We start from the raw sequence: 14,739 nt of genomic DNA on the forward strand, positions 1-14,739 counted from the left end.
GTTGGTAGAGTGGAAGTGCCAGCAACTTGAGGGTTGCAGGTTCGATTCCCGCTTGTGCCATCCTAGTCACTGCCGTTGTGTCCTTGGGCAAGACACTTTACCCACCTGCTCCCAGTGCCACCCACACTGGTTTAAATCCATCCATCCATCCATTTTCTACCGCTTATTCCCTTTTGGGGTCGCGGGGGGCGCTGGCGCCTATCTCAGCTACAATCGGGCGGAAGGCGGGGTACACCCTGGACAAGTCGCCACCTCATCGCCGGGCCAACACAGATAGACAGACAACATTCACACTCACATTCACACACTAGGGCCAATTTTAGTGTTGCCAATCAACCTATCCCCAGGTGCATGTCTTTGGAAGTGGGAGGAAGCCGGAGTAGCCGGAGAACATGCAAACTCCACACAGATTTGAACCCAGGACTGCAGGATCTTCGTATTGTGAGGCAGGCGCACTAACCCCTCTGCCACCGTGAAGCACTGGTTTAAATGTAACTTAGATATTGGGTGGTTTAAATGTAACTTAGATATTGGGTGTCACTATGTAAAGCGCTTTGAGTCACTTGAGAAAAGCGCTATATAAATATAATTCACTTCATTTCTTGGTCCAGACATGTCTCCCATCGAAAATGTGTGGCGTATTATGAACGACTGAAGCTCTACATAAAACAAGAATGGGAAAGAATTCCACTTTCAAAGCTTCAAAGCTTAGTTTCCTCAGTTCCCAAACGTTTATTGAGTGTTGTTAAAAGAAAAGGTGATGTAACACAGTGGTGAACATGCCCTTTCCCAACTACTTTGGCACGTGTTGCAGCCATGAAATTCTAAGTTAATTATTATTTGCAATAATTTGAACATCAAATATGTTGTCTTTGTAGCATATTCAACTGAATATGGGTTGAAAATGATTTGCAAACCATTGTATTCCGTTTATATTTACATCGAACGCAATTTCCAAACTCATATGGAAACGGGGTTCGTACATAACATATTTCTCCGCAGTGGAAAGGTCTGTTCTAACGCTGAAGCCTGCCGGTGTCTTTCAGATGCTGCGAATGCTCCGGGACTCTCCACGCCGGAGGCTACAAACCCGGTAAAGATCCGGACACTTTTGTCTGTAAAGTCCACAAGGAGAAGAGTACCAAACGCTCCTCCGAGGCTCGCATTAAGACTGAACTCGGGCCGTCGAACGGTTCAATCCGGCTCGAACCACAACCCTGCTCCGTGGTCAATCCGGTCCACGCTGACCCCCCGACTCACTGCTGGACATCCTCGGCACGGAAGACTCAAGCGGCCCGTCGGAGCTTTTTGCTGGAGGCTTCGACAGCCGGCACCGCAGAGCTCTCGGGGAGGCCAGAAGTCGACTGGAGCAGAGCTGGAAAGAACCCGGCAGAGCAAAACTCCAACAATAACAACAAACGTCTGTTTTCTGTTCGCTCGGCAGACAAACGGTGAACACGGCTGATTCCTTTAGACCAGGGGTCACCAACGCGGTGCCCGTAAGGACCAGATGAGTCGCCCGCTGGCCTGTTCTAAAAATAGCTCAAATAGCAGCACTTACCAGTGAGCTGCCTCTATTTTTTCCATTTAATTTATTTACTAGCAAGCTGGTTTCGCTTTGCTTGACATTTTTAATTCTAAGAGAGACAAAACTCAAATAGAATTTGAAAATCCAATATTTTAAAGACTTGGTCTTCACTTGTTTAAATAAATCCATTTATTTTTTCACTTTGCTTCTTATAACTTTCAGAAAGACAATTTTAGAGAAAAAAATACAACCTTATAAATGATTTTCGGATTTTTTAACAAATATACCTTTTCACCTTTTAAATTCCTTCCTCTTCTTTCCTGACAATTTAAATCAATGTTCAAGTAAATTCATTTTTTTTTGTAAAGAAATTTTAATTTAATTCGACGAAGAATATTTGTGAAATTTTTCTTCAAACTTATGATTAAAATTGAAAAAAAATATTCAGGCAAATCCAGAAAATTCAAATCTTATTTCGAAGTCTTTTGAATTTCTTTTAACTTTAACTTTCTTATAACTTCCAAGAAAATCCAAGAAAATATTTCAAAGACTTGGTCTTCACTTGTTTAAATAAATTCATTTTTTTTTTTTTACTTTGCTTCTTATAACTTTCAGAAAGACAATTTTAGAGAAAAAATACAACCTTAAAAATGATTTTAGGATTTTTAAACACATATACCTTTTTACCTTTTAAATTCCTTCCTTTTCTTTCCTGACAATTTAAATCAATTTTCAAGTCTTTTTTTTTTTTTTTGTAAAGAATAATAAATACATTTGGCGACTTGTCCAGGGTGTATACCGCCTTCCGCCCGATTGTAGTTGAGATAGGCGCCAGCGCCCCCCGCGACCCAAGAGGGAATAAGCGGTAGAAATGGATAAATGGATGGATGGATGGATTTCAGCTTCTGTTTTTTCGCCGAAAAATATTTTTGAAATATTTATTAAAACTTATGATTAGCATAAAAAAAATATTCTGGCAAAAATGATGTTAGGATTTTTAAACACATATACCTTTTTACCTTTTAAATTCCTTCCTCTTCTTTCCTGACAATTTAAATCAATGTTCAAGTAATTTTTTTTTTATTTGTAAAGAATAATAAATACATTTGGCGACTTGTCCAGGGTGTATACCGCCTTCCGTCCGATTGTACTTGAGATAGGCGCCGGCGCCCCCCGCGACCCAAAAGGGAATAAGCGGTAGAAATGGATAAATGGATGGATGGATGGATATCAGCTTCTGTTTTTTCGACGAAAAATATTTTTGAAATATTTATTAAAACTTATTATGATTAACATAAAAAAAATAATCTGTCAAAAATGATTTTAGGATTTTTAAACACATATACCTTTTTACCTTTTCAATTCCTTCCTTTTCTTTCCTGACAATTTAAATCAATGTTCAAGTAATTTTTTTTTTTTTTTGTAAAGAATAATAAATACATTTGGCGACTTGTCCAGGGTGTATACCGCCTTCCGCCCGATAGTAGTTGAGATAGGCGCCGGCGCCCCCCCGCAACCCAAAAGGGAATAAGCGGTAGAAATGGATGGATGGATGGATTTCAGCTTCTGTTTTTTCGACGAAAAATATTTTTGAAATATTTACTAAAACTTATTATGATTAACATAAAAAAAATATTCTGGCAAAAATGATTTTAGGATTTTTAAACACATATACCTTTTTACCTTTTAAATTCCTTCCTCTTCTTTCCTGACAATTTAAATCAATGTTTGAGTAAATTAATTTTTTTTATTGTAAATAATTAAATTTTAATTTAATTCTTAATTTTAGCTTCTGTTTTTTCGACGAAGACTATTTTTGAAATATTTCTTCAAACTTATTATGATTAAAATTCAAAAATATTATTCTGGCAAATCCAGAAAATCTTTAGAAACAAATTAAAATCTTATTTCAAAGTCTTTTGACTTTTTTTAAAATATTTTTGTTCTGGAATATTTAAAAGAAATAATGATTTGTCTTTGTTAGAAATATAGCTTGTTCCAATTTGTTATATATTCTAACAAAGTGCAGATTGGATTTTAACCTATTTAAAACATGTCATCAAAATTCTAAAATTAATCTTAATCAGGAAAAATTACTAATGATATTCCATAAAAATTTGTTTTAATTTTTTCAACAAGATTCGAAAGTTTTTCTCTTCTTTTTTTCGGTTGAATTTTGAATTTTAAAGAGTCGAAATTGAAGATAAACTATGTTTCAAAATTGAATTTTCATTTTTTTCCTGTTTCTCCTCTTTTAACCGTTCAATTACACGTTTTTTTCATAATTTATTCTCTCCAAAAAACCTTCCTTAAAAGGAAAAAAAATGTATGACGGAATGACAGACAGAAATACCCATTTTTTATATATATAGATTTATTTATTAAAGGTAAATTAAGCAAATTGGCTATTTCCGGCAATTTATTTAAGTGTGTATCAAACTGGTAGCCCTTTGCGATAATCAGTACCCAAGAAGTAGCTTTTGCTTTAAAAAAGCTTGGTGACCCCTGCTTTAGACCTACTCGTTTGCTTTTTTTCTCTCATTTACACTGCAATTTGTCTCTTCCTGTAGATTCTTTGCGTCCGATCTGTCTGAGAACACAAGTCTGCAAATGGTCGACTGCAGAAAAAACGTTGAACGCACCAACAGAGAAGAATCTCCGTGTCCTCCAGTTCTAATTCGTGACAACATGACGCAAGCAACAGCAGCAAAAGGCAAGAAAACTCATTTTCTCGAGTTGTTTACTTAGTCGCACGACAAGTCACCCGGTCTGACCCACGTTCGTACAAAAACATGCTTTGCCGTGTGCCAAGGTTTTCACACATTTACCAAAATGTATGTAAACGCCACACCGGGGAAATAAAAACGGGCGACAGCACTCGGTAAGGCCCAAGCTGTTTGTTTACATGCTTTTTTTAAATTTCTCTTTGCTATTTGGGCTTATTGAACCCTAATTAGAATAAAAACTACAAATAATTTCTTCATATGATGTACTTAGTCCATAAGTACACAAATGGGTACTTCATGTTTAGTGACATTTCTAATTCTTATTTTTACACAGTTTTTTTTTTTCCAAATTACATTGTATCTAATGCTCTTCTGACACCACCAGATGGCAGTATAAGTGTCCACATAAGTGGCCATAAGACCCCAATTCAGTAGTGTACACAATTTTGGAAATAAGAGCTAAAAGGTGCTGTCCACGCATGTGGCCACTAAGCCTTTAGAGGTTTTAACACCATTTGTTTTCCACATCACAGACAGCCTTTAAAACAGACGGCACTTTTGTCAAGCTCAAGTTGTTAAAAAGTCAATATTATTATTACCGTATTTTCCGGACCATAGGGCACTGCTGATGAATGGTCTGTTTTCAATCTTTTTTCATATCTAAGGCGCTCCGGACGCATTAAAGGAATTATATTATTTATTTTTTCTAAATTGACAACACTTCCTTGTGGTCTACATAAAATGTACCGTATTTTCCAGACTATAAGGCGCACTTAAAATCCTTTTTTTTTCTCTTTAAACTCGACAGTGCTTCTTATAACCGAGTGCGCCTCATTTAAGGAATAATTTTGGTTGAGCTTACTGACCTCAAAACTATTTTATTTGGTATATGGTGTAAAGATAAGTATGACTAGTAGATGGCAGTCACACATAAGAGATACATGTAGACTGCAATATGATGGGTCTCAAGTAAACAACCGCAACATTTTATATGTTCCATTGAAAATATAGAACATTACACTCGGCGCTCAAAAATCTATCAAAATAGTTTAGTACGACTTTGGTAAGCTATGAAGCCAAACCGCTTGATGGATTGTACTGTGCTTCAACATAGGAGTATTATTAGGGTATGTGTATAAGGTAAGACATATTATCTGGTGTTTTGTTTCGCAATATTATGCAAAAGCAACTTTTCTTACCTTCTGGTACCTGCTGATCTGTATTTGCGATCTGCATAAATCCTAAAAAATTTGCGCGTGTCCGCCTTTTGTAGTCTGTATCAACACCGTAGTCGATAAGCTTCTTAATTTTCTCTATCTTCTTGTTATGGGACATCCATGCTCCGCTGTTGCCATTTCTAATATAAAGTAGTGTAAAGTTCTTATTTATATCTGTCAGTAAACTCGCCATGAAAGCGCTAAAACATACCGGTGTAGTGAGTTTGCATTATTCACCCGAGGAACTTTAGTTATTAGAGAGTTGTATTCGGACGGTTTTTCATGGCACACATTTCCGGTGTGGTTGTTTCCGGATGAGTAGATACTGCTCCGTTTTTTGATTGAAGTAAAGTCTGAATGTCATTAAAACAGTTAGCGCCATCTTTTGACACTTCTTCCACTCCCGTCCTTGCACGCTACACCGCGACAACAAAGATGACGGGGAGAAGACGCTGTCGAAGGTGAGCCACGTAAATAAGACCGCCCGCAAAACGGCGCATCCTGAAGCGGCTGTCAGAAAGCGGCTTGAAGATGGTCTGTAAAACATCATTTGTAATAATTTGAATCATTTTGTATCGGTTAAAAAAGGCCTGTTCGCTAATAAATGTCCCGGTTTGCCAACAGGTCCACTTTGTGAGACGCAGTCCAAGCCAAAACCTTTGGAAAGCGAACCAGAACCAAGGTGAACCCACTCACCCTCACATTATTTCACTCTTGATCTTGTTTAATCTACATCAGTGTTTTTCAACCTTTTCTAACCAAGGTACTTTTTTTGTGTTGAAAAAATGAAATTATTGTCAACTAATGAAACTTAGTTGACAGTAAACTGTCGTCGTCGCAATTGTTGGATATGACTTTAAAACATAACCATGTGTAGTGTTTTACTTCTTGTCTTGCGTTCCTATTTTGGTGGCTTTTCCTCTTTTTTTTGGTATTTTCCTTTATCAGTTTCATGTCTTCCTTTTGAGCGATATTTCCCGCATCTACTTTGTTTTAGCGATCAAGAATATTTCAGTTGTTTTCATCCTTCTTTGTGAGGACATTGATTGTACATTGTGGACGCCGTCTTTGCTCCACAGTAAGTCTTTGCTGTCGTCCAGCGTTCTGTTTTTGTTTACTTTGTAGCCAGTTCAGTTTTAGCTTTGTCCTTTTCTTAGGGGAACTTGCCTTTTGTCTATTTTTGTTTTAAAGGGGAACATTATCAGCAGACCTATGTAAGCGTCAATATATACCTTGATGGTGCAGAAAAAAGACCATCTATTTTTTTAACCGATTTCCGAACTCTAAATGGGTGAATTTTGGCGAATTGAACGCCTTTCTGTTTATCGCGCTGGAGGCGATGACGTCAGAATGTGACGTCGCCGAGGTAACACACCCACCATTTTCATTTTCAACACATTACAAACACCGGGTCTCAGCTCTGTTATTTTCCGTTTTTTTGACTATTTTTTGGAACCTTGGAGACATCATGCCTCGTCGGTGTGTTGTCGGAGGGTGTAACAACACTAACAGGGAGGGATTCAAGTTGCACCACCGGCCCGAAGATGCCAAAGTGTCTGCCGCCAGACCCCCATTGAATGTGCCAGAATGTCTCCACATTTTACAGGCGATGCTAAGACAGACATGGCACAGAGATGTATGGATAACCTGCAGATGCATTTGCAACGATAGTCAACGAAATCACAAGGGTGAGTTTTGTTGATGTTGACTGCCAGCTAATCGATGCTAACATGCTACGCTAATCGATGCTAACATGCTATTTACCGGCGGTGCTAAAGCAGACATAGCACAGAGATGTATGGATAACCTTTAAATGTATTTGCAACTATATTACATTTCCTTCCACCCACATTTAATGCGAAACAAACACTAACCAATCGACGGATTTAAGTTGCTCCAGTGTCAAAAGATGCGAAAGTCCTGATCGTTTGGTCCGCACATTTTACCGGCGATGCTAACGCAGCTTTTCGGCCATGCTATGAATAGCGTCAATTCGCTCAATAGCCTCAGTTTCTTCTTCAATATTTTCCTACTCCAACCATCTGTTTCAATACATGCGTAATCCGTTGAATCGCTTAAGTCGCTGAAATCCGAGTTTGAATCCGAGCTAATGTCACTATATCTTGCTGTGGTATTCCCATTGTTTGTTTACATTGGCAGCACTGTGTGACGTCACAGGGAAATGGCCAGTGTCTTCGCAGAGAGCGAAAATAAGGCACTTTAAAGCTTTATTTAGGGATATTCCGAGACCGGTAAAATTTTGAAAAAAACTTCAAAAAATACAACAAGCCACTGGGAACTGATTTTTATTGTTTTTAACCCTTTTGAAATTGTGATAATGGTCCCCTTTAAGCCTTAGAAACCGTTTTTTACCTGCACCCTGCCTGCCGCTGTTCCCGAAATCTACAAAGCAGTTAGCTACCGGCTGCCACCTACTGATATGGAAGAGTATTACACGGTTACTCGACAGCACCGAAGCTCAACAACAAAAACACATCATTTGCAGACTAAAGTACTGGTTTGCAAAAAGTATTTTTAACCCAAATAGGTGAAATTAGATAATCTCCCACGCCACACCAGACTGTATCTGGTTGAAAAACACTGATCTACATCATCCTCTCTGCCTTTTGGCTTCCCAGCTCTGTGGAATTATTAGAAAATCTAGGATTCCTAGTCGTGCTAACTTCCTTTCCTCTTCCTGGTAGAGATGATGAATCCACCAAAGGAGATCAGTTCATATCCACGACTTTCTCCAACATGTGTGCCGGCGAGTCAGAATCACATCCACCTCCAATTACGTTTCCACTCGCTCGCCACGGACCTCCAGGTGAGCTCCTTCAAAAAAAAAAAATAGTTGAACACCATGTTGGATTTGTTTACGTTTGGTGTTCAATGTTCACCCAGTTTTGTAGACAGTACCATCAAAACACTTCTCATTCAAGGGTTTTGGGAAGTTTCTGTAAACTTCTGACTGGTACTTCATATATATTTTGTGTTCTCCTTCCTTCCTTTCTTTATTTCTTTTTTGAAAAAAGAAAAAAACGTTTTCTGTCAGCAAATCTTAAAAAATAAAAATAAAAAATCCATTATTTTTTCCTGTAAATCTTTGTTGGCAAAAAATGTTAAATTTTTTTAACCGATTTTGTTTAAAGGGGAACATTATCACCAAACCTATGTAAGCGTCAATATATACCTTGATGGTGCAGAAAAAAGACCATGTATTTTTTTAACCGATTTCCGAACTCTAAATGGGGGAATTTTGGCGAATTAAACGCCTTTCTGTTTATCGGTCTTTTAGCGATGACGTCAGAACGTGACGTCACCGAGGTAATACACCCGCCATATTCATTTCCACATTACAAACACCGGGTCTCAGCTCTGTTATTTTCCGTTTTTTCGACTATTTTTCCGAACCTTGGAGACGTCATGCCTCGACGGTGTATTGTCGGAGGGTGTAACAACACTAACAGGGAGGGATTCAAGTTGCACCACTGGCAAAAAATCTGCCGCCAGACCCCCATTGAATGTACAGGAGTGTCTCCACATTTGACCGGCGATGCTAAGACAGACATGGCACAGAGATGTATGGATAACCTGCAGATGCATTTGCAACGATAGTCAACGAAATCACAAAGGTGAGTTTTGTTGATGTTGTTGACTTATGTGCTAATCAGACATATTTGGTCACGGCATTGTGACTATTGAGTATTTTATTGATTATGGGATAAGCGGCAGAAAATGGATGGATGATACTTTTTCGTCACTTATTGTTTGTCTTTGGTACACTAATGTGTATATTTTAGGCCATTGGTTCTTTGTTTTATTTTTGCAAAAATGTATACAGTATATCTATTTTTATATTGCTATTTTTATCTTTGGTATGAAAATTATTATGTAACAACATTTATTAGTATTTTTTGGATCTTTGTTGTTGCTATTTTTGTATTATGACAATTTATTATTGGATCATGTTGTACTGCATTTTAATCGTTTGTTCTGTGGTTGTGTGATGTTTTTTGCCTGGACCCCAGGAAGAATAGTCTCCACTGCGGTGTACACTAATGGGGATCCTTAATAAACTAAACTAAACTAAGGCATGACTGCCAGCTACTCGATGCTAACATTCTACGCTAATCGATGCTGAGATGCTATTTACGCTAGCTGTATGTACATTTGAAACTAGATACCCACATTTAATGCGAAACAAACACTTACCAATCGACGGATTTAAGTTGCTCCAGTGTCACAAGATGCGAAAGTCCTGATCGTTTGGTCCGCACATTTTACCGGCGATGCTAATAAGGCAGCCATGCTATGGGCCACTTCATTAGGTACGCCCATGCTATGGCCGAATAGCGTCAATAGCTATTCGCTCAATAGCTTCAATTTCTTCTTCAATTTTGTTTTCGCTATCTGCCTCCATACTCCGACCATCTGTTTCAATACATGCGTAATCTGTTGAATCGCTTAAGACGCTGAAATCCGGGTCTGAATCCGAGCTAATGTCGCTATATCTTGCTGTGGTAACCGCCATGTTGTTTGTATTGGCAGCACTGTATGACGTCACAGGGAAATGGACAGTCGCATCGCAAAAAGCGAAAATCTAGAACTTTAAAGCTTTATTTAGGGATGTTGCGGGACCGGCAACATTTTGAAAAAAAAAATTCAAAAAATACAACAAGCCACTGGGAACTGATTTTTATTGTTTTTAACCCTTTTGAAATTGTGATAATGTTCCCCTTTAACTGGTTAGATGTGGGACCGGAGTGAAGGATGTCGCCGTGACTTGTGCACCCCTTTGAGACACTTGTGATTTGCTAGATAGATAGATAGTACTTTATTGATTCCTACAGGAGAGTTCCCTTAGGAAAATTAAAATTGCAGCAGCAGAGTACAGAATTGAGAACGACTTTTTAAAAAGTAAATAATGGGGGTATAAATGGGAATAAAATAGAAAATAAAAAGCAACTATAACAGTAAAAATAAGAATCTAACAAGAGATTTTAGGCAGTAGTGACCATGTTATGAAAATGTATTGCATTTAAAAAAAAAAAATTGGATTAAGGCAGGGGTAGGGAACCTGTGGCTCTTTTGATGACTGCATCTGGCTCTCAGATAAATCTTAGCTGACATTGCTTAACGCGATAATTATGAATAATTTCGCTGGTAATCACAGTGCTAAAAATAACGTGCGAAACATAAAACATTCTCATGCATTTATATCCATCCATCCGTTTTCTACCGCACCTGTTCAAGAAGTCGCATTAATGGTAAGAAGTATTTTATGTCACGATAGGGGGGGGATGGGTCGCAGCTTGCTGCAGGGTCATTCCCCCAGGAAGGCAGACGGACTACTCGGGACATGGCATTTAGGTAAAAACATGATTTAATTTTAACTAGAAAAAATATACAAACAAAAATCGCTCACAGCGGAGGCACAACTTGGGCTAAAGAACAAAGCTAAGAACATAAATCAAACAAAACTTACTTGGAATGGCATGAAGCACAAAACTATGGCAAGGCATGAAACAAGTCAGCACAGGGCGACTGACTGGCAAAGACGAGCTTAAATACTGCCTCTGATTAGTGCTCGGGAAGCAGGTGAGCAGGCATTTTGTCCACCAGAGACAGGTGGACAAAATGAGTAACCAAGGAAACCAGACAAGGGAGTGGAAAAAAACAGGATCTTAAAGAGTCCACAGGACAAACAGCACATGGCCAAACAAAAACATGATTTATTATTGGTTAGCTTCATAATAACAATGTTATTAAAAAGAATGAGAGACTTATTATACTCTAAAAATGTTGGTCTTACTTAAAAATGCACGCATTTAGTTGTATTCAGTTTTAAAAAACTCACGGAAATACATTTTGAAATCAATCAATCAATCAATGTTTATTTATATAGCCCCAAATCACAAATGTCTCAAAGGACTGCACAAATCATTACGACTACAACATCCTCGGAAGAACCCACAAAAGGGCAAGGAAAACTCACACCCAGTGGGCAGGGAGAATTCACATTCAGTGGGACGCCAGTGACAATGCTGACTATGAGAAACCTTGGAGAGGACCTCAGATGTGGGCAACCCCCCCCCCCCTCTAGGGGACCGAAAGCAAATATTTGGCTTTCATGGCTCTCTCAGCCAAAAAAGGTTCCCGACCCCTGGATTAAGGGCTATATAAATAATCTTTGATTGATAAAATCATCTTTTAAAAATTGTATTAATTATAGAAAAAAAAGAAAAAAATACAGTTAATTTTAGTGTGTATTTATTATACATTTGACTTACCGGTGACACATATGGAACGTATAAAATTGTAAAATCTACATTTTAGCCTGGTGCTGTTTTGATGGATTCTCGTCATAAGAGAGACAATTTGAGACGTTTGTGCCGAGCGATAAAATGTAAAGCTTCCTCTCCTTATTCCAGCGGATGCACCCAGAAGACCCTCGCCTGTCAAGTCCCCGGCAAGACGGCCAGCTGTGGAATCCATCAGCTCGCCGAACTCCCAGGCAGACATCCCGTCAGGTACAGCTTCTTTTTGCACAAGTGTGACATCACCTTTACCATACCAGTGTTTTTCAACCAAGTAACCATGTCATACTCCTCCATATCAGTAGGTGGCAGCCGGTAGCTAATTGCTTTGTAGATGTCAGGAACAGCGGGAGGCAGTGTGCAGGTAAAAAGATGTACAATGCTTAAATTAAAATAAACAAAAGGCGAGTGCCCCTAAGAAAAGGCATTGAAGCTTAGGGAAGGCTATGCAGAACGAAACTAAAACTGAACTGGCTACAAAATAAACAAAAACAGAATGCTGGACGACAGCAAAAACTTACTGTGGAGCAAAGACGGCGTCCACAATGTACATCCGAACACGACATGACTTTGATTGATTGATCAATCAATCAATCAATGTTTATTTATATAGCCCCAAATCACAAATGTCTCAAAGGACTGCACAAACCATTACGACTACGACATCCTCGGAAGAACCCACAAAAGGGCAAGGAAAACTCACACCCAGTGGGCAGGGAGAATTCACATCCAGTGGGACGCCAGTGACAATGCTGACTATGAGAAACCTTGGAGAGGACCTCAGATGTGGGCAACCCCCCCCCTCTCTAGGGGACCGAAAGCAATGGATGTCGAGCGGGTCTAACATGATACTGTGAAAGTTCAATCCATAGTGGATCCAACACAGCCGCGAGAGTTCAGTTCAAGCGGATCCAAGACAGCAGCGAGAGTCCCGTCCACAGGAAACCATCTCAAGCGGATCAGCAGCGTAGAGATGTCCCCAACCGATACAGGCGAGCGGTCCATCCTGGGTCTCGACTCTGGACAGCCAGTACTTCATCCATGGTCATCGGACCGGACCCCCTCCACAAGGGAAGGGGGGACATAGGAGAAAGAAAAGAAGCGGCAGATCAACTGGTCTAAAAAGGAGGTCTATTTAAAGGCTAGAGTATACAGATGAGTTTTAAGGTGAGACTTAAATGCTTCTACTGAGGCAGCATCTCGAACTGTTACCGGGAGGGCATTCCAGAGTACTGGAGCCCGAACGGAAAACGCTCTATAGCCCGCAGACTTTTTTTTTTTTTTTTTTTGATTGATTGATACTTTTATTAGTAGATTGCACAGTACAGTACATATTCCGTACAATTGACCACTAAATGGTAACACCCCAATAAGTTTTTCAACAAGTTAATCAATTCATGACAATCGACAATGTCCCCACAAAGAAGGATAAAACAACAACAAACATATTTTTGATTGCTAAAACAAAGTAGATGCGGGAAATATCATTCAAGGAAGACCTGAAACTGCTACAGGAAAATACCAAAAATAAAGAAAAAGCCACCAAAATAGGAGCACAAGACAATAACTAAAACACTACACACAGGAAAACAGCAAAAAGTCCAAATAAGTCACAGTCTTATTTAAACGGTGACAGCAGGTCCATTCTATGTGTCATACTTGGTCATTTCGCGATATCGCCGTATTTTTGCTGAAAGGATTTAGTAGAGAACATCGATGATAAAGTTCTCAACTTTTGGTGGCTAATAAAAAAGCCTTGCCTGTACCGGAAGTAGCAGACGATGTGCGCGTGACGTCACGGGTTGTGGAGCTCCTCACATCTGAACATTGTTTACAATCATGGCCACCAGCAGCGAGAGCGATTCGGACCGAGAAAGCGACAATTTCCCTATTAATTTGAGCGAGGATGAAAGATTTGTGGATGAGGAAAGTTAGAGTGAAGGACTAGAGAAAAAAAAGACTATACAGTGGGAGCGATTCCGATGTTATTAGACACATTTACTAGGATAATTCTGGAAAATCCCTTATCGGCCTATTGTGTTACTAGTGTTTTAGTGAGATTATATGGTCGTACTTGTACAACCTGAAGGTCGGCCCCACACCTTTCTTCAGCACCAGTCGAAGGGTGGTGGCGATGCCCATCTCTGCCCTTCGCAAGGGACCCTCTTCGAAACACGATCTTTCGAAATGATCGCTGCATAATACACTGTACTTTGTGTGTGTGGTCCAATCCAACCGTGTTCGCTTGACCGCTCCGTTCCATAGTAAAGCTTCACCGTCATCTTTCGGGAATGTAAACAATGAAACTCCGGCTGTGTTTGTGTTGCTAAAGGCGGCCGCGATACACCGCTTCCCACCTACATCTTTCTTCTTTGACGTCTCCATTATTCATTGAACAAATTGCAAAATATTCAGCAACACAGATGCCCAGAATACTGTGTAATTATGCGATTAAAGCAGACGACTTATAACTGGGATCGGGCTGGAACAAAATGTCCTCTATAATCCGTGACGTCTCGCGCACGCGTCATCATACCGAGACGTTTCAGCGGGATTTTTCGGCGCAAAATTTTAAACTTTACTAGGATAATTCTGGAAAATCCCTTATTTGCTTATTGTGTTACCAGTGTTTTGATAAGGTTATATGGTCGTACCTGAAAGTCAAAGGGGTGTGGTGACCGCCAGTGTCTCTGAGGGAAGCCACGTTTCTCGACGAGGCGAAGCAAAGGTAGGAAGCATCCCACGTTGGGGGGCGGCCGGTGGGAGGAGCCAAGAGAGTCTGCAGCTGCCTCTTCGACAGGTGCACGAGGAACGACGCGAGCTCCGCTCATGTCTACGGTAAGAGCCGACTTATTACCACCATTTTCTCACCGAAACCTGCCGGTTGACATGTGGTAGGGAACCATGTTCGCTTGACCGCTCTGTTCCATAGTAAAGCTTCACCGTCA

General features: G+C 39.7%; 1 protein-coding gene across 1 annotated transcript in view; it reads left to right on the top strand.

Annotated features, from left to right (window-relative positions):
• Positions 1-14,739, top strand: part of micall2a (mical-like 2a) — a 45,424-nt gene that overhangs the window by 12,718 nt on the left and 17,967 nt on the right. Inside the window, exons 6-12 of the mRNA XM_061905233.1 lie at positions 1,047-1,451; positions 4,099-4,275; positions 5,063-5,078; positions 5,864-6,005; positions 6,096-6,153; positions 8,177-8,298; positions 11,906-12,004. Of these exons, the coding sequence (XP_061761217.1) occupies positions 1,047-1,451; positions 4,099-4,275; positions 5,063-5,078; positions 5,864-6,005; positions 6,096-6,153; positions 8,177-8,298; positions 11,906-12,004 (1,019 nt within the window). The remainder of the gene's footprint in view (positions 1-1,046; positions 1,452-4,098; positions 4,276-5,062; positions 5,079-5,863; positions 6,006-6,095; positions 6,154-8,176; positions 8,299-11,905; positions 12,005-14,739) is intronic.

The sequence above is a fragment of the Nerophis ophidion genome, linkage group LG07 (genome assembly GCF_033978795.1).
Source record: "Nerophis ophidion isolate RoL-2023_Sa linkage group LG07, RoL_Noph_v1.0, whole genome shotgun sequence".
In the NCBI taxonomy this organism is placed as follows: Eukaryota; Metazoa; Chordata; class Actinopteri; order Syngnathiformes; family Syngnathidae; genus Nerophis; species Nerophis ophidion.